Below are 23,549 nucleotides of genomic sequence, written 5' to 3' on the forward strand. Positions count from 1 at the left end.
AAAATTCATGCCATATGTTTATAGTATGAAGGGGGAAGAAAATAGATCTCAACGATTCATCTATGTGGATGCCAGCTAAGCTGTTCAATATTTTTAATTCACCCATTTTCTTTCACGTATGAATTCTCCACAAATCATAAAACCCTTACCATTGTCAGTTACCACATTCACGGCTATTTCGACAGAAGGGTCCTTGCTGAGGAGATGAACATGGTGCTGTGCAGTCAGTTTCTGGGACGAGATGAGAAACCACGCAGTGAATGGCTACATTACACCATGGCGGGCCCCAGCCCCGCTCAACACATTTGAATACGAAACCACTTCTCTGCAGACTTCAAAAGACCTATCCTACCTCTGGCTGGAAGCGCATCTGAACATTTGGGATCCTGACAGCTCCTACTCTTTTTTTTACGCTCACAGGGAGAAGCACTGAGCATGCTAAGTGGCTCTGCCTTCTGCAGGGCCCTGCGAGCTGGTGGGAGGAAGTGTTATTGCTACTGCCGAGGTCCGTGCCAAGCACAGACTCCAGCTTCACACGCAGGGAGCAACGGGGGATGTTTTCATTTCGGAGCTGTGATGGGGCCTCGATGTGAAGTTGCTGAAGCCTGCCCAGAGTGTTTGTGCAGCCTGTTAGGATGTGAGCCGAGAGCACAGAGAAAGATTCAATTTTCTCCAAATTGGCTCACAGACCAGAGGTTTCTGGAAACTGTCACTATCCTGCAAAATCCAGGACTACAGCAAGGATCCTTCGGTGGAGCATGAGGCAATCAACCAGCTGAGGCTCTGTCTGGCACCGAGGAGGCCGCCCCTGTGGGCAGAAGAGTTGTTAGTGGGAAAGGGCGAGGTCGGAGGCCTTGATGGGTGAGAACCCAAGACACGCAGGCACAGAAAGGTAACATCAGAAGCGTTCGGCGCAGTGAGCGGTGCTTGGCAGGTGTTACTGAGCGCCCACAGGCCACGAGCCTGGCACTGTTATCTCTAATCCCGACAAGCATCCTGTGAGGTAGGGATACACTATCCGTGTTTTCCGTGGTTAGAAGGAGAGAGGCACAGGGCAGAGCACTGGGCTGGGTCCTCACACCGCGGGGAGATGACAGAGCCAGGGCTCCAACTTCTGTCAGGCTGATTCCAAAATCTGTGCTCACAACCACGAAACAGAAGGCTGACATCAAAGAAACACCTTCATACCTCTAACCAGCTGGGCCACACCATCCACAGTGACGAGAAGCACAGGCGTTGTGTCTGCTCCTGCCCGAGTATCACTGAGCTCAGGCCAGAAACCAGGCCTTGTTCTCCTCCACCCGGCCCACACACAACACCACACACCTAGTACAGTGTCGATATTATTGTTATTATTATTATTATTAATATTATTATTATTATCAATTTACCTATCTGTTGCCACACCTTGAGACCTTGAGGGCAAGGACAATGCCACATATCCACATATGCTCAGAGTTTAGGGGGATACCTGGCATACAGTAGATACCAATAAACGCTTGTTGATTAATAAGGAGACCATAGGCAAACCATCAATGTGCAATGTGCTCAGCGCTGTGATGGATGCATAGTTAAAAACCAAAATGTGGCCCTAGCTGGTTTGGCTCAGTGGATAGAGCGTCGACCTGTGGACTGAAGGGTCCTGCGTTCGATTCCAGTCAAGGGCAGAGGCCTGGGTTGTGGGCTGGATCCCCAGTGGAGGGCATGCAGGAGGCAGCTGGTTGATGATTCTCTCTCTCTCTCTCTCTCTCTCTCTCTCTCTCTCTCTCCTCCCTCTCCCTTCCTCTCTGAAATCAATAAAAAAAATATATTTTTTTAAAAAACACCAAAATGTGGACTATAAGCTCCTTGGAGGCAGGAACCTTTGCCTTTTTAGTCACTGCCATGTCCCCAGAACCTGACTCAAAGAAAAGGGTTGCTGACTATTTGCTGACGGAAGGGAGGCAGGTGGACAGGAGAGAGGGAAGAGCAGTCCAGGACGGCTTCATGGGAAAGACAGCCATGGACAAACGCTCACAGGATATGGAGGCATTGGTTAGACTGAGGTCCTTGCAGGCAGAGGAAATGTTCTGGGTAAAGACACAGAGAGACTGAAGGTTTGGGAACAGCAATGACACTGATATGCAGTTGGAACAAGGAAGAGATGGTCAGCAATGAACCTGGACGGGCAGGCAAGGGCTAGACCACACGGGGACCCCAAGCAATTATTTTTAATCATTGCTAGCATTTGTATGGCACCCACTAAGTACCCAGGTGCCATTCTAAGCACTTTATGGGCAGGACTTCGGTTAATCCTCACAACTTTACGATTCAGGTGCTATTATCCTCATTGTACAAACGAAGAAACTGAGGCAACAAGAAGAGACGATCACCGGGTTCATATGTGGCAGAAACAGGAGTCAGACTCAGGCAGACAGAATCCCAAGCCTGCTGCTTATACCCACTGAACGTATGTCACAGCTCGATCCTTTTAGATGAATGGAGTGAGCAAGTTTTAGCATCCCTCCCAAGGTGCCTGGAGCTGACCAGGGACTCACTGATGCTAAATGCATCCTTCCCAGCAGCCATCATGGTGACCAGATGGGCTACTTACTTTTCTTAAATAAAGTCTTCATATACCCCCAGTTTGTCCACTTATAAATTTAAAATATATACTATACGGGGTTTTATTTTAATCTATATTTAATTATAAAGCATCAGTGAAATTTCACTAGGGGAATGATAGTGTCACATAAATGAATACTTCCAATAGAAAAAGCAGTAATTTAAAATAAATTACAGTGTTAGTCAGAAAAAGGATTTACTCTCTTCATAGGAAAAAAAATTGCTCCCTGGTATTAGGTAGCCACACTCAATTAGAAAATGGCACCAAGAGCAGAGAACCAAATAACCACCCGAAATTGCTCCTCTCCCCATGTAGGTTTCACTGTTGATCCCAGCACCAAGCGTGTGCAGCCCGCTCCGGCCTGAGTTTCATTAAGGCTTAAAGTCAATTAAGCCACGAATTGGAACAATCATTCCTCCTTTGCAAAGTATTGATATTTTCTTTCCTGGCTGCTTTAGGGCTTTTCCAGCTCTCACAAGGAGATTTATGTTAGACAATTTCTTTCTGATTAAAACAAATCATAGCTCAACAATTCTAATTTCCTCCTTTCTGAGCAAGAAATGATCAGAGAATGCTGAAAACAGTGATCAGACCCATGGTGCAGAGGCCGGCACAATAAAGCTCCATAAAAACACTCCTGAGAGAGGTCTCTCTCTCTCTCTCTCTCTCTCTCTCTCTCTCTCTCTCTCCCCCCTCCCCCCTTCCTCCTCCTCCTCCCTCCCACCCTCCCACCCCCACTCCAGTATCCCTTCCTCTCTGTCTGTTTCTCTCTTTGTGCCTTGATCTCTCTCCCTCCTCTAGGTCTCCATCTCTCATTGAGTACATGAGAGTCTCTCTCTCTCTCTCTCTCTCTCTCTCTCTCTCTCTCTCTCTCTCTCTCTCGTTAATTTCCCTTTCAGTACATATTTCCCTTAATAGCCTTCAGGACAATTACTTATTAACCAAAAGGAAGAGGGACCTTAGAAGCAAAGCCAACCCAAGCTGGTTTCTACCCTAAGTAATGGGAATTAAAAGGTTTCTACATTTACCTCCAAAAGCCTAGCCATCATCTCAGACCTTTTAATTTTTAAAGCAGTTACTGATTTATGATCACCTTATCTCTCTTGATCACACACTCTCAGGTTAGATCAGCCGTCTCCTGGGCCCATCCATTGGCCCTTGCATGAATCTCCTCTGCGCTTGGGTTCTGCCTTTTCAGCTGATCTTTCTACAAAAATGATCCATTTTTCTGTCCTTCAATATCGAGTTGATTTATGAGTCCACTCCCCACTTCTCCAGAATGGCCAGGGAAGCTGGTTAACTGAGATAACCCAAATCAGGATTATAATGTTTTTATTGATTTGAGAGAGAGAGAGGAAGGGAGAGGGATAGAGAGTTCGAATCATGCATGAGAGAGAAACATCATCAGTTGGCTGCCTCCTCCACGCCCTCTACAGGGGGATTGAGCCCACAACCTGGGCATGTGCCCTAACAGGGAATCGAACCAGTGACCTCTTGGTTCATGAGTCAACATTCAACCACCCAGCCACACCAGCTGGGCAAGGATTAGTAATTGTTAAAGAAGGGAATGCAATATGCTTGACACAATGTGTCCCACAAAATAGCAACTTCTTCTTTAACAAGCTAGAAGGTAGTTGAAGAATTTTAGGCACTTTAGGCAACATGAAATCAACTTACAGAGTTCAATACTTTAGAAAATAATCTGGTTATTTGTCCCATCTCCTGGTATGGTTTCCAAAAACAAACAAACCATACTGCCCCTTCTCACAGTGACGGGATACTGCTGCCCGGGTTATAATCCCCCAAAACTCAACTGTCAACCTCACGTATCCTCAGTCATTATTTACTAAATGCCTCCTATTGACCAGGAAGTATGCTACACACTGGGGGAATTCCAAAAGGAATACAACAGGTCAGGCTTCTGTCCTCCCACCACAATCTCTGCTGCTTATATGCTGTGTGAGCTTGGACAATATCCTAAACTTCTCTGTGCCAAAGATCATCATCTAAAAATAGGATTCATAATTTTAGCTACCTGGTAGGGTTGTCATAGAGATTAACGGAATTATAGCAAGGAATCATACCATTTAAATGGTTTTTGCACAACGACTGGCACACATTATAATCATTGTTACTATCATAAAAATAAGGAGGAGAATTAAACAAGTCATCCAATTGAGCATTAAGTGTTGGGTGTTTATATCCCTGTCTTATAGGCAATTCTGTTCTTTTAAAAAATAAATACACACTTTTTTTTTTCACAGTAAGCAATTGAGCAACATGATAATTTGTCTCAAAATAAGGCATAAATATCTAAGTAACATTTGATAGGTCAGTGACCCTCTCTGAGCCTCAGTTTTCCTATCTGTCAAGTGAGAGAGTGAAACTAGATAATCTCAGAAAGTCCTTTCCAATCCTAAAATTGTACCATTTCTTAACCACAGTATACCTGAATGTAATCTGTTAATTCATAATTTTCCCCACGAAGACAAATGACTTCACCAATTAATATCTAAACTTATCATTATATTATTCTTACATAAATTAGCTCACATCTTTACTAAAAGTAATGGCTAAAAGAGTTCTGCAAAGCCTCATGGGTCATATATGACTGAAAAGACTTTATTTTCAACATATACTTTAAAGTGGTGTCGAATTACATCTGCTTTTCTTTGAGGCCTCCCAAAGCCATCTGTGCTAGTAGGTCTGCAAGGAGGCCATCAACAGTGGCTCAAGCCTGCACTCTGACTGCGACCACTAACATCACTGCCAGACACCCCAGATTTTCCAACAAAAATGCAAATTTATCCAGAGATGAAAGTAAGCACTGAACCAGCTCTTTTATCCACACGTACACAACAGACAAGCCGTGAACCGTCCCAAACAGAAGGCAATTCTGAAACGACCCCTATGTACTAGTACTTGTTTCTAAACGGCATTCTGGGGAGATCCCCATGGTGAAAGGGTCTGGCTAGGTCTAACACTATTCCACAAGTCCCCATCATCACGAAGGGGGGTCCAGAAGGTTCCAGATGGTGGGTAAATGGTATGAAAGGAAGGGCCTGGCTGGCCACAAAGATCTGGAGTCGAAAAATACACTGCAACGAAAAATAGAGACAATCTTGGGCTGGAAAATGGCAGCCTCTGAAAAGGAAAAGTGCTAACAGCAGAGAACCCAGAACTGAAGGGACCAAGGCCAGTGTGAGGCTCCAATCTGCCCCCTCAGGAGCCAGGCCTGGCCCCTTCTGGACAGAGCCCAGCAAGGCCGCCAGTCGGGGGTAGCCTCACTGGGTTACTAGGATAGCTGCTCCTACGCATCTTGCTCAGACTCCCTCTTCTTCCTCCTCCTCATTTCTGCCGTAGGGATCAATGGATGGGACACTACTGAGACCATTACTAGATGGGTCCTATCTTTCCCTGCCTTAAAAATAGCACCCTCCCGGCCCCCCTTTTCATTTTTATCTTCATATTGCTTACAATTTGGTGTAGATCTTAAGCATCCTGTAATTCATCAACTAATTCTCTCCTGGCTCCACATTCCAAGTAATTAAAGTTCAGTAATAACTTATTCTTTCTGCTCCAGCACCTGCATTTCATTTGTTTATTTTCCCAGAGTCGTAAATCTGAAGGGCTGTCAAAGTGCCATAATATTAGTGCAATAATCAAAGTTAATTAGTCCCTCTCAATAAACAACAACAAAGCCATTACAGAGATGCACTGAAGTCTCTCCCAGCTACCCCGCGTACAGATCGCACTGTAGTTGGAACAATCAGAATCTGAGAATGACTGGGTAAATGAAGGCACGTTCCTCAGTCATTTAAAAGGAGGCTGTGCTCCTCATTCGCACTGACTCATTGACTCCGGGGAAGGCAAAGGGGATCTGGGCTCTGACTCTGTGGCCTGAGGAGGACACGGAAGCAGATGGAGTTCTCCCCACTGCCACGCCTTACCAGACACACCCCAACTCCGGTGTAAAAGAGGGACAGAGGGTGCAGAGAAATGAGCGGGCCAGGCTCACTGCCAACTTCTAGTAACCCGATGTCTTCAATAACATTGGCATCATCACGTAGGGCCTTTGAGAGATGTGAGTGTTAGTTGGGTTCTGATGAGAAGGGGGCCCAGTGGAATGTGGAGGGCAGAACCAGGCAGGAGGGGATAAGATGCTCGGAGGAAGACTCTGCCTTCACTGGAAGCCAGATGATCTCTGTCCGGGGATGTTGTACAAGAGGTCAGACAAGGGGACCCGGATGGCCGATGCAACCCTAAGACCTTAAGATGCCTTGCATTTAGAGGCGATCATTGGGTGAGTCCGCATGTCTTGTCCTTGTAACTCACCGTCCAGTTTCTCTGAGACCCTGCTCCCCTTGAGGCCATGACCCATGGCTACATAACAAAGTTCCCCAACGTGTAGTGGCTTCAACAGTAAGCATTTCAGATCTCATCAAGTGTCTATGGGTCAGGAATTCTCAGTGTTTCTGACTTGAGATGTCTCATGAGGTTGCCGTCAATCTGTCAGCAGCAGTCACATGCAGGCTTGACTCGGCTGGAGGATTCCAGGAGGGCTCACGCACCAGGCTTCGGGCTGGAGGCCTCAGTCCCTGGTCACGTGGGCCTCTCCATGTGAGAGATGCTTGAGCGTCGGCACAACATGGCAGCTGGCTTCTGCCAAGTGAGTGATCCAAGAGAGCGAGAAAGGAGGAAGAGGCATGCCTATTATGACCTTTCCCGTTATCACCATTTCTGCCACATTCTATGTATTCAGAGTGTCCCTAAGACCAACCCACATTCAAAGCAGGAGGATTCAGCTCCACTTCTTAAATGGAGGGTACCAAAGAACCTATGGGCAGATTTTAAACCACAGCCACTCCTAAGGCTTCCTTTTCTCACTGTCTTCAAAATCTAGCCACAACTGCATCCCACCTCCCCCCCCCCACCCCCGTTGGCTAGGAGGCAGGGACTCGTGCCAGGTGAGTGCCCTGGGGACACAGAGTTGGTTCTGCCAGCTGCACATCTCTCTGCACTAACCCCAGCCTCTGATCAGCCCTCTCCACATCAGGGCGTGGGCGCAGGAGACACAGAGTCATCTCTCTCTGCCCACAGCAATGGGAGGAGCCCCCTGCTCCTGACCTCCGCTCCTCTCAGTACTAACTAACACACAGATGGGAAGGTGAAAAGAGGCTTGTCTTCTTCCTAGTACTCTGATCATTTGGAGGAAGAGGAGGAGGAGGAGACAAGGAGAAGAAGAGGAAGAGGAGGAGGAGGAAGGGGAGAGAGGAAGAGGAAGAGCAGGAGGAGACACTTCCCAGGAAGATTTCTGAGTCCACCTTGGAGATCTGTGCTGAACAACTCGGCCGCTCCCGGAGCTGCCGTCCTCTGAGTCTTGCTATGTGCCAGCACAGTACCCAGTACAGAGAAAATCTGGCTGCATAAGAGTGTGTTTGTCACTTCATCCTTTTGATGACCCTGGGAGCCACTATTAGCACCATTCTGCCGATAAATAAATCAAGATTTAAAGCGATGACCGAATTTGCCCAGGGAAACCCAGGGACACATATGAAAACTAGGATTCAATCCCACTTCTGTTTGACTCCAAAGCTTCCGCTACCTCGACTCCACTCGGCTGCCTCCCTGTAAGTGAAAAAGTTGTCTAGTTTACAAATTTGCTTAAAATAAACCTTAACGAATTGCGGTATGTGCTGCCCTGTTCTGAGACTGGCCGCCTCGTCTACAGCTGCATCTCTATTTGTCCTTCTGTACGAGGTTTTATTGGCACAAGGAGTGTTTCTCCTCTCTGTTAATCTAACACCTGCTACGTGTGAGATTCTCTGTAAATGCCCCATAATAAATATGAAAAACAGTCTCTAGCATATTTTTCCCTCTTAAATAATACAGCCTAAATGCCTAGTGGCCAGAAGCAGGTCTTTCAGCATTGGCTGAACACCATCTGAAGATGAAATCCGTCTCTTCAAACTATGTTAAAATTGCTTAATAAGAACTCGGGGGACCACCTAGCAATGAAAGGATGCGTCTGCTTTGGGTTTCACATGATTGGGAGTGATGGTTTGGAGCCGGCCACCTAGGCTTGACTTTCACTCTCAACTCTGCGGTTAATCACAACCCTCGTTATACAAAGGTTACAGTGAATATAAAGTTTGAAAGATACCGTTCAAGACTGAGAACGGTGGCCTCAGAAAAAAAAAAAAAATGAACACACAGAGACAGTGATCAAAGAACAATGAATAACACTCAAGATTAGGTCAAGGCAGATTTTTCACAATGAGAAGTAAAATGGAAATCTTAGAGGGTAAGTACTAAGCACAAGTTTTAGGCATTCTGGAGACAGAGAAAACTCAGAATATTTTAGCAACCAATTATGTCTACGAGGGGGATGAATAATTTATCTGATAAAGAATCTTGCCTGGGCCTGTGACAAGAAAGGTCAATGGCCAACTTAAGTGGAACAGTACGTACACACTACGCCACTTGAAATGGAAGTCTGGGGAGGAAAGAGCTCCCTTTCGTGAGTCCCATCAACTCCATCAGATTACAAAGAGCCACCCAGGAAGCTCTCTTTCCTAGGGAAGCACAGGTCGCCTCGGATCACGAACAGAGAAGCAGTTACACATAAGCATGCAAATCTCTCTGAATATAATCCTGGGCTAAATCCTTGAGAAGGAGGGGCCGGTCTTCTGACACAACACACATGACTGAGTAACAAGACAGCTTTGGGGTTGAGAAAATGACTTCCAATCCTGGACCTGCCACATAGCTCCCAGCTGTGTGAGGTCAGGCGAGCCTTTCCCCTCTTCTAGCCTCCAGTGCTTTATCTGCAAAATGGGTCTAACACATAACATAAATATTTCATTGCGAAATGCTCAGCATAGTACCTAGTACAGAGACACCTATCAATGCCCAACCCCACCACAGATGACCATAATAATAGGACATTTTGTGAACAAAAATGTCCCAAGGGAGAACTCCAGAGGCTTATCTTTACCTTTGTCTGTATGTGTATGTGCTTATTGATTGAAGCAAGTGGTTAACATAGTTCTTGCTGGTTCACAGACTTGTTGATATCACACTTTATTTATTGAAAATCCAATACTATACATAAAAACAATTTTTAAAGCCAAGAAATGAGGAACAAATCTAATGGTGGATTTAGGATGAACTTTTCCCAATTATCTATAACTATTAATAATATTAATAGTTTTTATATTTTTGTTTAGCTAAAGATCATTCAAAACAATGGGAATGAGCCCTATAACTTGTGAGGTGTTGAATAGTGATCATCTTTTCCAAGACAAGTCACCAGCTTAGACAGGCATAAGGCTTATAAATTACCCACAATGGGGGCTGCCTGTCTCCCCCCAGCATACACAGCACATAAAAGTAGGATTCACTCCTACAGCCTTTAATCTGTAAAGGCAAATTATGGGATTCAAGCTCTTATTATCAAAGGAGATTGGGGGAATTCCTGCCAACATCAAAGCTATCCCAGATCACAGTCACTGAGGGGATTTGAGGGAGCCTAAAATTAGCTGGGTTTCTCCAGTTGTTCTTAAAAGTGCAAGTAATTTATTACTCAACATCCTAGCCCATCACTGCTTAAGATCATGTCATGAAAATTCAGGGTGTTCATATCTATTGAAAGCACAGCAAAGTGTCTCACCCACAAGCCTAACACACCGGTTGGTATCTACTATTCCATAGCTGAAAATAATACGAAAATCGTTATTCTACATGTTAATCAACGAAACTACAATATGACATAATACTGTCAGCTTTCCACATGCCTTCACTCCAACTAGATAAATAAACCCGCTATCAACTGTATTGACAACGAGAATAATTACAGCACTTCAGTCTCTCCAGCATCCAACGATGTGGCCACAATCAACAGAGCATGTGGTCTCTCTAACGCATGGATATTCCATTACCTCTGACTAATAAATCTTTTCTTTTTACCCCTCATCTCCCTGCTTTCTCAATAGCCATTTTGATATAAACCGTTGCTTGCTGTTCCTGATGACTGATCCCTTAATCATCTTTCTTAAATATATGCAAAGTGTATTTCTTTGTAAATACAAAAGAAAAAGCAATCACATAAATAATTAAGATGGCTTTTCAAATGACAGTTGAGTGCTAATATGAGCTCCACTGGAAAATACTAATCAACAAACTAAATACACATCTATTAAAATGTAGGAGTCCAGACAGATGAAGACAGAAAAGTAATTCACGGCAGCTCCACTGGCATCACGCTGATGATAAACATCCTCCCTACAGCTCCTCTTCAGCTACTCGGAGAGTTCAGAAAAGTCAGCATCACTCTGTACTCTCATGTATGAATAAGAAATCATTACTATTATTATTACTATTATTATTATTAACAGCAGCAGCTAACATTTAATTAAATGCTTAATCTATTCCCAGCAATGTGTTAAGCACACGTACAGTCAATGCATTTAATACGTACAGTCAACTATATTTCCAGCATAGATATTAGTATTTGTAATTTACAGATGAAGAAATTAAGGTTTAGAGACATTAAGAAACTTGCTCAAGCTCATAGGTTGTATCTGTTTCTAATCTTTGCCATGTTAATGCAGCGCCTTGTCGAGCAGGTGTTATCAACTGGAGGGGAATTGCCCACCACAAGGCGCATGTGCGCAGGAGGCCTCTTGAAGCCCACCCAGTCTGCCTCCTGCACAGCCCCTGGATCTCTCAGTGAGACGCCCTCGAACACGAGCAGCTGAGCTGGGTCTCCTCTGTGCTGCCCTGGCAGGAGGCATTCATCCTAACCAGTCTCTGGGATGACCTGAAGTCTAGGCTAAATAAAAAGACAGGTCAGGAAAGACGGCTCCAAGTCTGTCTCGGGGACCAAACCACACCAAACTCAACATTCTTGGGACACCCCTCCCTTTTGACAGGGGAATGGTTGTAAGACACATTCTGGGGAATTAGGAGTGGGTCTCATAATAACTCCAAGGCAGGGCCACCAGCACCTCTTGCCATCAGCCCATTTCCACCAATTTGGGCTGCTCAACCCCCAGTAGATGCCAGCTTCAGAACAGTCACTGGGCCGCGCATTTCACAGGTGGGCAGCCACACAGGTGAGCTCTTTTCCACTTCCTGTTTGGCTCTTTACATGGTAAGCAGATCTAAACGTCTGGCAAAAGGGAGGCAGTCTGGGAACCAAAAGTGACCCCTCCTCCTCATTAGATCCCCCCTCCACCCCAGTCTGTTCTGCCTGCATACAACTGGCAGGTGCATGGGAGACCTCAGGCCCGTCTGCTCCAGCCCTATTCAACCTCATTCCTCCCCAGGACCAGAAGTTTTAGACCCCACGCCTTAGGAATCTAAAATTTAGAAACTGTAATAAGGTGAGAGGGAGGAAGAAGTGAGAGCCCCACTGCGGCCTTTCAAGAGCCCTACCCTGGGATGTGGGATCTTGCTGCAACTGTAAAGTGCATTTTTATACAATTCCCTTAGAGATCCTCAGATCTCAGCATGGAAAGGGGGATGTGCCAGACAGCCATTAAAAACAACAGCCAAACCCCACTCCGATAAATACTAATTGAGTCAAGGACAGTAAAACCACACCTGTCCGTGTCCCAGACTTAGAGAAGGCACATGAAATCCCAACATTCAGACATGCTGCTACATAAAAGAGAATCCACTCCACTCGAAAATAGGAAGATGAACTACAAATTTCCTACCCGGCCAGCCTTACGGACTCGTTGGAATAATGAGAAAAATAGTAGGTGCTTGCCTCAGAGTCAGGGACACTAGTATGCAACACACTTAGGGTGTGAATCAGGTATGGCACACACCTAGGATGGTGGACTGCTTACATAGGCAGGAACCCCATTTCCAGAGACACTTCATTCAAATACGATTGGGGGCTGATGGGTCCATCCTCCCTCCTTTTTTAATTATGCTAATGGATTGGCCCTTTAGGAGGGTGGTCTACTTCTGCAGTGTCCATGTTATCCAATTTTAATTATTTTCAATTCTTCTCTTATTTCTAACTTTGGAGCATCCAAAACATTTCAGCAGGAGGGCCTTTTCCCATGAAATCATTATTAGTAGCAGTAATTACATAGCGGCTCCTAATATAATTCCATACGGAACGTGTTTCCATTTAAGTTACATTTCACTAAATAGCTGGATTGCCCCAAAAGTGATTTGAGAACTCTATAATAAAGGACATTTTCAATGAAAAGGTTTTGTTTGGGACAATAAGGTATGTCAGAGTAGCTTCATTTGAGAAATAAGATTAATCCTGAAATTAATCACTCAAATAGCACCTAGCGATTTTGAAAGCAAAGCCTGAAAGGTAATAAACATGTATGATGCCAGATGTGGTAGAAAAGCCAGGCCGTGGGGTGGAGTAGATGGATTTCGGGTTTGAGGACAGACTTGCCCAGAGTCACAGCACCAGGAGCTGTGCTCACCAGCTGCGTGACTCTGGGCAAGTCTCCTCAGCCTCCTGAGCCGCCCAGGGGCTCTTCTGTGCAGTGGAGAAAACCAGGAATTTGCATGCTCCTGAATAAGGATATAAAGTGTCTTGCCCAGGACACAGCACATGACAGAGACACAATAAAAGGTGGCTCTTGGGGGCCCCAAGGAGGGTGTGAGTCACATTTCCCCGGCTCAGAGGGGATGGGACTGCTCTGGAACAGAGCGATTCTAGTAATGGATAGTGAAGGCAGGAAGAGAAGGGCCAGGCACAGAGGAGCAAGCTGGGGAAGGAAGCATGAACTCCAACTCCTGAGCCAAGCTGATTGCCCGGGAGCCTCAGCGTGTACGAGCCAAGGCTGAGCCAAACGGCCTAAAGACTCCTGAGTGAGCTCTTGCTGCAACAAAAAACTTTGGATCATTCTGAGAACCTCCTGGGAGGTACCAATATGTTGTGGTGCCGTCCCAGTTCCGATACTGTTAGGATTCATTCCAAATAAAGTGTGAACGAACTCAAGCTGGCTAGCAGCTGGGAAAACCAGAGTAGATCAACTTGCCCTTGAGAAACGCAAGAAGGTGGTATTTAATGATGTCACAGATAAAGTACCTTGGCAGAAATGAGGTAAGGAAGGGCCTGAAGGCAACCAGATCAGCACATATCGAGGGTGGGGAAGTGGGGTGAGGGCCTGAAACCCCAGCTCAACAGATTGCCGAGGGAGGTTCTCACACGCTCAGCGCTAAGTTCATAGTGCAATGATATGAAACGGCAATGACAGCTTTCAGTGCCAAATTTGAGCTTCCATTCCACAAACCAGGAGGGAGAGGGAACACGGTACAATGGGGTTCACAGAGAATACCCAAACAGATGAGAGAGATGGTAAAAGGGTTGAGTTTCTTCAGTCTACAACCTACAATATTTGATGGAAACATTTCTGCCATGTGAGTATTAATTTTGCTTTTGTTCCCATTTCTTTTGCTCACGTCCCTGGCAGTGAATATTTCAGGGTAATTCTATCTCTGGGAGTACTATTTGCTGGTCGACCTCAAGTTACTATATGGTAGAATGAAACTATACAATGATAAAGTCTGTCCTCTGAAACTGATTCACAGGTACCCACCCAATTATGGCTTAAAATGCAAAAAACAAAAACAAAAAACAAAAAAAACACTAAATGGTGGGTCTTTGAGATCATCCCATTCAACCTTTTTCATTGGAGATGAGGAAACTGAGGCACCAAATAGACTGAGAGATTTGCCAAAGACCCACAGTTGATTAGGGCAAATCCAGGAATTTCTTCCTCTGAGCATCAAACAATAGTTATAATGGGATTGATACAGATGACTCTGGAAAAGGAAGACAATGTTTAAAATGCTTAAATAATTGTGTTTAGCATTATCTTCCAAGACTGGTTTCAATATTAACATTATTGTATAACTAGAGGCCCAGTGCACAAAATTCGTGCACTCAGGGGAGGGGGGGGTCCTCAGCCCAGCCTGTGCCCTCTCGCAGTCGGACATCCTTAGTGCTACCGCCAATGCGCTTGCCAGCAGTGAGCCTGGCTTCTGCCTGAGCGGTACTCCCCCTGTGGGAGTGCACTGACCACCAGGGGGCAGCTCCTGGGTTGAGCGTCTGCTCCCTGGTGGTCAGTGCACATCATGGTGACCTGTCTTTCCGCCATTTGGTCGATTTGCATACTAGCCTTTTATTATATAGGATATGGTTATTACAGCATCACTAGGGCAACTGGACTTGACTTCTCTAGTTTAAATACAACATCAATGGGCAAAGTTTCACAAGCTGGACACTCTCTGGTGTGAGGTACTCTTCTAGAGTGACAGTGTGGATAGAAACCGGCACAACATCACTAGATGAAGCACTGGGAAACAGCCACCAAACTTTCAAAAACTTATATGCCTCCGAATCAATGGGCCCACTGCTAAGACTCTGCCCACTGACTGGACTCACAAAAGTATGCATCAAGAATGCTCACTGCACCATAGTTGAGACCCAATTTTGAATGAAAATGCAAGAGAGACTGAACTTATAGACAGCATCACCTCGAATAGCAAAGCAAGAAAAACAACCCAAATATCCTTCAAAAAGGGAGACTGGTTAAATAAATTACAGCATAAGAAGATGATGGACTATTACATAGCAGTTAAATACAATTAGGTAGAGAAGAAAATAAGGAAAATAAGAAAGGATCTATAGTACTAAGTAAAAAATAATCAAAGTATATTGTGTGTGTGTGTGTGTGTGTGTGTGTGTGTGTGTGTGTGTGTAAGTATATACAACCTTTATCTGGAAGAATACACAAGAAATGGTTAATAATATTTACTTTCCAAGAGAAGGACTGGGAAGGACTTTCACTTTTTACTTAATACCATCCCATTTTGTATGAAGATATAAACCACATGCATATATTACAGTTTATTCACTTTATACAATTCTAAAAATTATGGGGCCCTGTTTTGTATATTTAATTTAATACCAAATAATGAATCAGGTGAGATTAGGACAAGAGTTCATGTGATATATACAGAATTTTTCAAGCAGAAACAAATCTTCCTTTTCTTGACTTTCATAAATTTTCAGTCCAGAATCTCAGACATTCTCTTAAACAAACCATGGTCTACTTCTTCAGATAGCAAGAAATCTTCCATGGTGTTCAGAAAACGAAGACAGTCTTGGCAAGGATGATCCAACCCCTTCACGCTCTGCTCCCAGCCACTGTCATCGCCTCCACCACCTCCTCCTCCTATTCCCTCTGCCCGGTGTGACCTTTCTCCCACCTTCCCCCAAGTCTTTCTTTCTTTTCTTTTTTTTTTGAAAGAAAAATTCTTTTCTTAAAAATATATTTTTATTGATTTCAGAGAGGAAGGGAGAGGGAGAGAGAGAGATAGGAACACCAATGATGAGAGAGAATCATTGATCAGCTGCCTCCTGCACGCCCCCAACTGGGGATGGAGCCAAACCGGCTAGGGACCCCCTACCCTTTCTTGAGATCTCAGCTCAATTACTTCTTTCTCGGGGGCTCTGATGCCCCCCCACCTACCTGGCGCTATTTTCCATTTTGGAGTACCACATACTTCACAGTACCACTTGCCATTATTTCAAGTTTACACAGAGGCTTATATTTCTCAGGTTAAATCTGTCTTTCACTGTGAGCTGAAAGTTCTACAAAGATATTGGTAACATCTGTTTTTCCTTAACAGTATGCCCCAGTACCTAAGACCATGGTGCACTTCAAGAATCTATATATATAAAAGCCTAAGCAACCATTACAACTGGACGACCAAGTGACCGGTCAGTAGGTATGATGCGCACTGACCACCAGAGGGCAGACGCTCAATGCAGGAGCTTCCCCCTGGTGGTCAGTGCACTCCCATAGCTGGCCAACCTCCCACGACCCCTCCCTCCAGCCAGCCAGGTGGGAGAGTCAGTGTGCTCCCACAGCCAACCTCCCGTGGCCGGCCGGTCCCTCCCCCTGGCCAGCCAACCTTCCATAGTTCCACCCCACCCCCACATCAGCTGGCCCCAATCAACCCTGATCGGGACTGGGAGAGACAGCCCCAATTGGCCCTGATCGCTGGCCAGGCCGAGGGAACCCAACCGTGCACTAATTTGTGCACTGGGTCTCTAGTCTATAATAATAAAAGCATAATATGCTAATTAGACCGGACATCCTTCCGGACAAAGCCAGGGCTGTGCGGGAAGCCCAGGTCCCGGGTGCCTGCTGGCAGCTGGAGGGAAGCCCAGGTCCTGGGTGTTGGAGGGAAGCCCGGGTCCCAGGTGCCAGAGGGAAGCTGGTGCCAGCAGCCCGGGGAAGGAAGGCCTACTCTTGCACAAATTTCGTGCATTGGGCCTTTAGTATGTAAATAAGTGACAACTGAATAAATGAGCTTGGTCTATACTTCACACCAAAGCCCAGTGATTGTGTTAAAAAATGACTCAGACTGTGTCACTTTTGGCTCAAAGCCCCAAATACCTCCCTCACCATTGTCTCTGAGGCCCTGTGTGAGGCCCTCGGAACATCCCTGTAATCTCCCCACTCCTCCTTGGCCCCAGCCACACTAGTCTCCTGTGGACCCTTGAATCCTCCAGGTACGTTCCTGCCTCTGTGTCTTTCCACATGCTGTTCCCATTGTTTAAACAGTATTTCCCCTGCCCAGCTGGCATGGCTCAGTGGTTGAGCATCGATCTATGAACTAGGAGGTCACAGTTCTATTCCTGGTCAGGGAATATGCCTGGGTTGTGGGCTTGATCCCCAGTAGGGAGCATGCAGGAGGCAGATGATCAACGGTTCTCTCTCATCATTGATGTTTTTCTCTCTCTCTCCCCCTCTCCCTTCTTCTCTGAAAGCAATAAAAATCTATCTTTTAAAAAACAGTATTTCCCTGTCATTGGAAGAGCTCACTTCTTTACTATATTCAAGTCTCAGATCAAATGTCACACCTTTTGAGGGGTCCCTGCTGACCACCCAACCTGAAAGAGTCCACGCTGCCCCTCCTTACCCTTCACGCCGCTTTATTATGTTTCACTGCATTAAAAATCACCTGACATCAGGGTCGGTTTCTCCTACCAGAAGGTAAGCCCATGAGTGTCAGGATTTTGTTTTGTTTGAGGCTATATCCTGAGCCCCAAGAGCACTGCAAGCCCTCAGTGACAATTTCCTCTTAGATGTATCAACACCAACATCTACACAGAGATAGAAAAGCACAACCCAGAGACAGGGTTAAAGTCTGCTCCTTCCTCGCCCTAAAGTCCATAAGCATAACAAGCTCTCAGTTGTATTTAGGGGCGTTAACCACACTTTATTTTTCTTAATACATGAGCTAAATGAGTAAACATTCACCAACCTCTGACTATAGAGCAGTTGACACTGACAATGAACTGTAAACAAGTGTGGATGAAGGCGGGCCTGCCTGTCCTTTTCATTCATCAAGTAAACAAAGTGAGCGTGGCTTTCTATCTAAAGAAAACATTATTCCAAGAGCAATAAACTTTACGCACTGCACTACAACCGCCATGTGTTCATCCTGGCGTGTGTATTTGACAATTAAAAGACACCGTCAAGTGCTTGCTTACCCATTCTCCTAAAATGCGTGACACGGCTTCATTGGCTCTGCTCATATTCCTACAGGCCAGGATCACGTGAGCACCATGGAGGGCAAAAGACTTGGCGGTTTCAAACCCTATGGTTTAAAGGGAAGTCAAGATTAGAAAACACTGAATCATGGTGAATGGCCTTTATTGAGCACCATACACATCACCCTATTGGTTCTCAACCAGGTTGTGTAGCACCACTGTTCTGAACTGGATGGGAGCGGGAATGGGGAAAAATCTTGCTGACTGACGGGCTGCATCCATCAGGCTAATGAAACGCTGACAGCCAAATGGAGGTTACATGATGTGGCCAAAAGCGACTTCACTTGCAATCCAGGACTTCATACACTCCGATCTCACTGAAGATGATGGATTCTGTATCCCTATGAGTTTTCCAGGTGAGAGCAATTATCAGAAATATTTCTCAGCACATTTTCATCAGACTATTTAAAAAATGATATAGGGGAGTAGGGGCACATAGTGGACACAACGCTTAGTCATTCATTAGCAAACATATTTCCAATGGATTGAGAGATTATCGACACAATGCTGGGCCAGGCAGGGCTTTATGTATCTAATTTACCAGGTTAACAGCAAACACCTTACAATTTTTGCCTTTTTCATCTCTGTATCCCAAGGGACTAACACTCAGTAGGATTCAAAAAATATCTGCCAAAGGAATGAATGGCTCTTATATATTATTAATAAGCTACAATTCTGGACTACTATAAAAAAAATCCAAATTGTTTCAAATAGTTCTGATGACCCTCTTCCTTTCAAACGAATAAATAGTAAAATCCTGCAAAGATTCCACTGCAGATTTGAAAGACACTACCTAGAAATCTGTGGGGGCAAATCATGCACTTTTCCTATCAAAAATTATTTTCTTGCCCTGGCCAGGTGGCTTGGTTGGTTGGAGTGTCATTTCGTACACCAAAAGATTATGGGTTTGATTCCTGGTCAGTGCACATAGGGTAGGCTGTGGGTTTGATCCCCAGTTGGGACACATATGGGAGGCAACTGATCGATGTTTCTTTCTCACCTCTCTCTTTGTCTCCCCCTCTCCCTAAAACTCTAAAATCAAGAAAAACATATCCTCAAGTGAGGATTAAAAATCTTATCTAATAAAAGGGTAATATGCAAATTAACCATCACTCCATCACAAATATGGCGGTGCCCATAGCCACAAGATGGCGGTGCCCAGTCCCCTTAGCCTCGCTGGAGTCCCCCAGTCCTGGGGGGGCTGCCGCTGAGAGCAGGCAGCGTGAGCGGCCTGGCGGAATGCTTGCTTCATCACCTCGTCGACAGAGGGCCTCTGGGCAGCAGGCGCAGAGCAGCCGGGGTGGGACGCTTGCTTCATCGCTGCGGTAACACTCCAGCCGCAGAGGGCCTCCGGGGGACGGGGGGGGGGGGTGGGGGTGGGGGGGGCTGGGGGAGCCCGGCCCACAGCCTCCACGGCCGAGCACAGGCCCAGAGAGGAGATGGCAGGCCCGCCTCCCACAGAGCAGCGCGGCTCCCATGGAAGCAGCGCAGCTCCCGCGGAAGCGGTGGGCGGCGTACTGCACGTGGTATCGCGCGATGGGCTACTAGTGTATATATGTTTTCCCAAACAAACCTGTCAAGTCATGCTACTTCACTTGACAAAATAACCTCTGGCAAAGGACTTTTTATTACCAGCAAGAACACGTCTGACATGATGGCAGCAACGGGCTGCTGGTGCAAGTTTGCGCCCGGTCGGTCTCCCTAGATAATTCCTGACTGTGGCTATGGCGAAGCCATCTGTCCCTGTGTCATGGGAAATTGCACTGTGGGTCTTCCATCTTCCTTAAGTGAGCAATGCCTCACACACCGCTAGTCTACTCTTAAAGCTTCGACAGGCAACTCCGTCTCCTGATGCTTTACAACTGCCTTTGGAGCAGAAACAAAGCATGGGTATTTCAAAAGATGATGGCTTAACAGGAAGGACCATAACATTTTTATAGTAAACCGTATCTCTAGAGTGTGGAGTTAAAAAAAAAAAAAAAAAAAAAAGTTGAATAATGCTACCAACTGCGAAAGTCCTGGAAAGTCCAGGAGAATAGCATCCCTCACTCCCGTTTAATTAGTTAAATGTAGAAAGCTAAGCCAATTCTGCACGATGCCAAAGTTTGCACAAAATATTGAAGGCAGTGGTTTACTAAATTTAATAACCTGATTCGTCTTACAAAAAATTAACTTTATGACAATGCTTAGATTGAACGAGCTTAACTGCACAGAGGTGGCAAGAGTGCTTTCAGAAGAATATTTAAGTTAATAATACAAAGAAAATAAGGGAACACATTTTAAAACAACGGGCAGTGTCAGTTTTCCAGCGCTTGTTCCAGCCAATCCAAGTGGGAAAATTCAGTGCCCGTGGAGGTTTGATATCTCCGTCTTGGGTTTTAAGCTTTGCCTACAGACATGAAAGTACCATAAGAGGTAAAACATACCAAAAATATTAAATACCTGCTTATCTTACACTAGTTTTCATTCTCTAGAATGGTGACCACAGGATAAATCAAGCCCACAGGCCGGTTTTGTTTGGTCCACGCTTTGTTTCCCTGACTCCCTCCCTTCCACCCTCCCTCCCTCCTTCCCTCCCTCCCTCCATTCCTTCCTTCCTAATATGAATTAGTTACCAGCATTAAAAAAATCAGGGAGATTCCATATCCAAAAGTAGATATCCAACTTCTCTGAAAAAGCTTGCCACACTGGGCCCCTAAACGGCCTTGCATGGGGTTAGTACCATCCTGAAGGCCTAAGTCACCACCCACACTGCTGACATACCTGTCAGGCCTTTGATGCTCAGATGTGCATTACCTGGGGCAGATGCCTGCTAGAGACAATGGCTCAGGACTTAACCACAAAACAGCCTCAATCAGAAAGTTCACATCCGAACTGCGGAAATCTCAAAGACTGTTTCACACGGATCTGCTTGAGATATCACTTAGGCCACCTCGAACTCTAGGCTCTCAAGCATGAGAAGATGGGGACTAGCTGGGCCGGGGAGACCTGGCAGCAGCACTCGACTTTGCCAGGGTGAGGACTCGGGGCTCTGCAGGAATTTGGGTACATGGTGCAAGTTCCTTACCCTCCTGGGCATCTCCCAAGTGTCGCTGCGTGGAAGAAGGACCCCTGGACCGGGAACCACATTGGGGCCAAAGGACATAGACGTGAACCAGACAAGCAGTGAAGACTGGGTGCGTGGCAAAACAAGGTCAAGGGTTGGAGATGGGCCCATGAGAATGAGGAACAGGAAACGCAATGGGAGATGAAACTCTGGGCCCCAAAATAAAACTGTGGGGCTCTTTGGCACGTGGCAGGAAGAGTGTACAAGAACCTGGGCAGGGAGTAGCACTACAAACTATTGTTATGTTATCCATTTAACATGCCTCAGGTTCTCACACAGAAGAGGGATTCATTAAAGCCTTGTGACCAGCCAGGAGGGGTGAGGAGCCGCTGATACTCAACAGCTAAGGGGAAACCAGAAAACCATCTGGGAAGCACAAATCTACAAAGCCTGAGACTGCTTGCGTCCACTTTAGAGAGAGCACCCAAGGCCTCCAAGGATGGCAGCTGGGCCACAGGTGAGATTGCCAATTGGTTTACCCAGACAAGGAACACAAAGGGAAGAGTGGTGTGCGTGGCAGTGGAGAGGGCGGGAACAGGGGCCACACCCAGCGAGACGTACCGCTAGGCCGGATGGACAAGGACAGTCACCGATTCCTCAGGCACGAAGCACGTCAGGCTGGGAGCCCAGGCCCAGCAATCATGGAAGAGCGAGCTCAGAACAAGGCCATTTCTCTCCCAACGCCAGGAAGGTTCCTTCTGGTTTGAGTTTTTTAATTTCCTCCACACTGTGGATTTACTTGGGCAGTGTCCCCATTTACTGTAAATTATTATTTTAATTATCATTTTTATTAAGATGCCCAAAGGAGCTGGGGCTTACAGCACCCGTAATTTCTAATGGGTTGTTATTATTAATTTATAATTGTGAAACACTGGAGATAAATGTTACTTGTAGCTGAACACAATTAAAAGGCCACGGAGATGGTGATTCCCTCCCCTTAACCCCCTCCCCCCCGCAAGAACAGACCACTAAAGCGTCGTTAGGAACCAACCAACAAGTGGCAGAATCAGCCAGCACAAGTCATCTCCCTCCCTGGAGACCTACCGTCACATACATAAGCTTAATGTCTTTCATCTGGAGTTAGATTTGGGGACAATTCAAGTTTGGGGGTAATTTTTATGTTAATAAACCAGTAGCTTAAAGCAGCGGTCACCAACCAGTAGGCCGTAGACCACTGGTGGTCCGTGAGATCCGAAAGGTTGGCGACCCCTGGCTTAAAGGATGTGAGTTCCTCCTTCATTCTCCTGCAAGCTCAAGGACCCTACTTTCCAAACTGATCTAATTAATGGGAATGAAACTGCAGTGGCATGACACAGACCATGATGCTGCACTCTAACTGCCGGGCACTTCCGATGAAGAGTTAGACACATATCCACCACAACCGTAAGGTCAATGCCACAGAACAGTAACCAGAGAATCCATGCCGCTGTTGCTGCAGTCACTTGAATTGCCTGAGTGATCACATTTGCCTCGCACGCCATTTCAATGACATAGTTCTGAGTTCCAAAGAATTATAAATTGTGCCCGCTAAAACCTAAACACAGCTGCCAACTCAAGAAATTACAAAACTACACAGGTCTCTCCAGAGGAAAATAAGTCATCACCAGCCCTGGTTTCGGCGCATGTGTTATATACAGCTAGCAACAAGTACCACACAGAGGTTCCTAAATCCTCCTGATAACATAAATGGGTTTCGAATATAAATACATATCAAAGAAAGATACCGACTCACGTGATGAGGATACAGAAGCAGGGAATGGTCCGCTCACATGGAATATCTTTCTGAAATATCACCAGGCTGCACTTACATGCTTTGGGAATATAATGTTTTGTAAAGCTACATAATAAATTCCAAGTGACTGCCCAGGATCTCTCAAGAGGCAAGACTGACCCCAGGCTGCCTACTCGTGCTGCCACTGAGCTGGTTGAATAAGTTCTCATCTGACCTGCCAGTGACAGGGCAGATCCCAGTGTGTTAAGAATCACAGTGAGAAAAAGGCCCAAAGATTACAATTAACATGGGTCCAGGCAGCCTCAATGAAGGCGGAATCTGTAAGGGCAACTAAACTGAGCAATGTCCGTGTCAGAGAGGGTCTGAGGGAACCAGGCAACCGCATATGTTAACAGGAGGGAGAAGAGGAGCAGAATTCAAAATGGCTCAACATCTTTGGGGGCAGTTGGGCTATAGCTATCAAATCGTATGTGGATGTGCCCTTGACCCAGCT

General features: G+C 45.8%; 1 protein-coding gene across 1 annotated transcript in view; it reads right to left on the minus strand.

Annotated features, from left to right (window-relative positions):
- WWOX (WW domain containing oxidoreductase) overlaps window positions 1–23,549 on the minus strand; it is a 282,450-nt gene that overhangs the window by 217,623 nt on the left and 41,278 nt on the right. Inside the window, exon 5 of the mRNA XM_054710290.1 lies at window positions 18,159–18,265. Coding sequence (XP_054566265.1) covers window positions 18,159–18,265 — 107 coding nt within the window. The remainder of the gene's footprint in view (window positions 1–18,158; window positions 18,266–23,549) is intronic.

This window comes from Eptesicus fuscus, chromosome 21 (genome assembly GCF_027574615.1).
Source record: "Eptesicus fuscus isolate TK198812 chromosome 21, DD_ASM_mEF_20220401, whole genome shotgun sequence".
Lineage (NCBI taxonomy): Eukaryota > Metazoa > Chordata > Mammalia > Chiroptera > Vespertilionidae > Eptesicus > Eptesicus fuscus.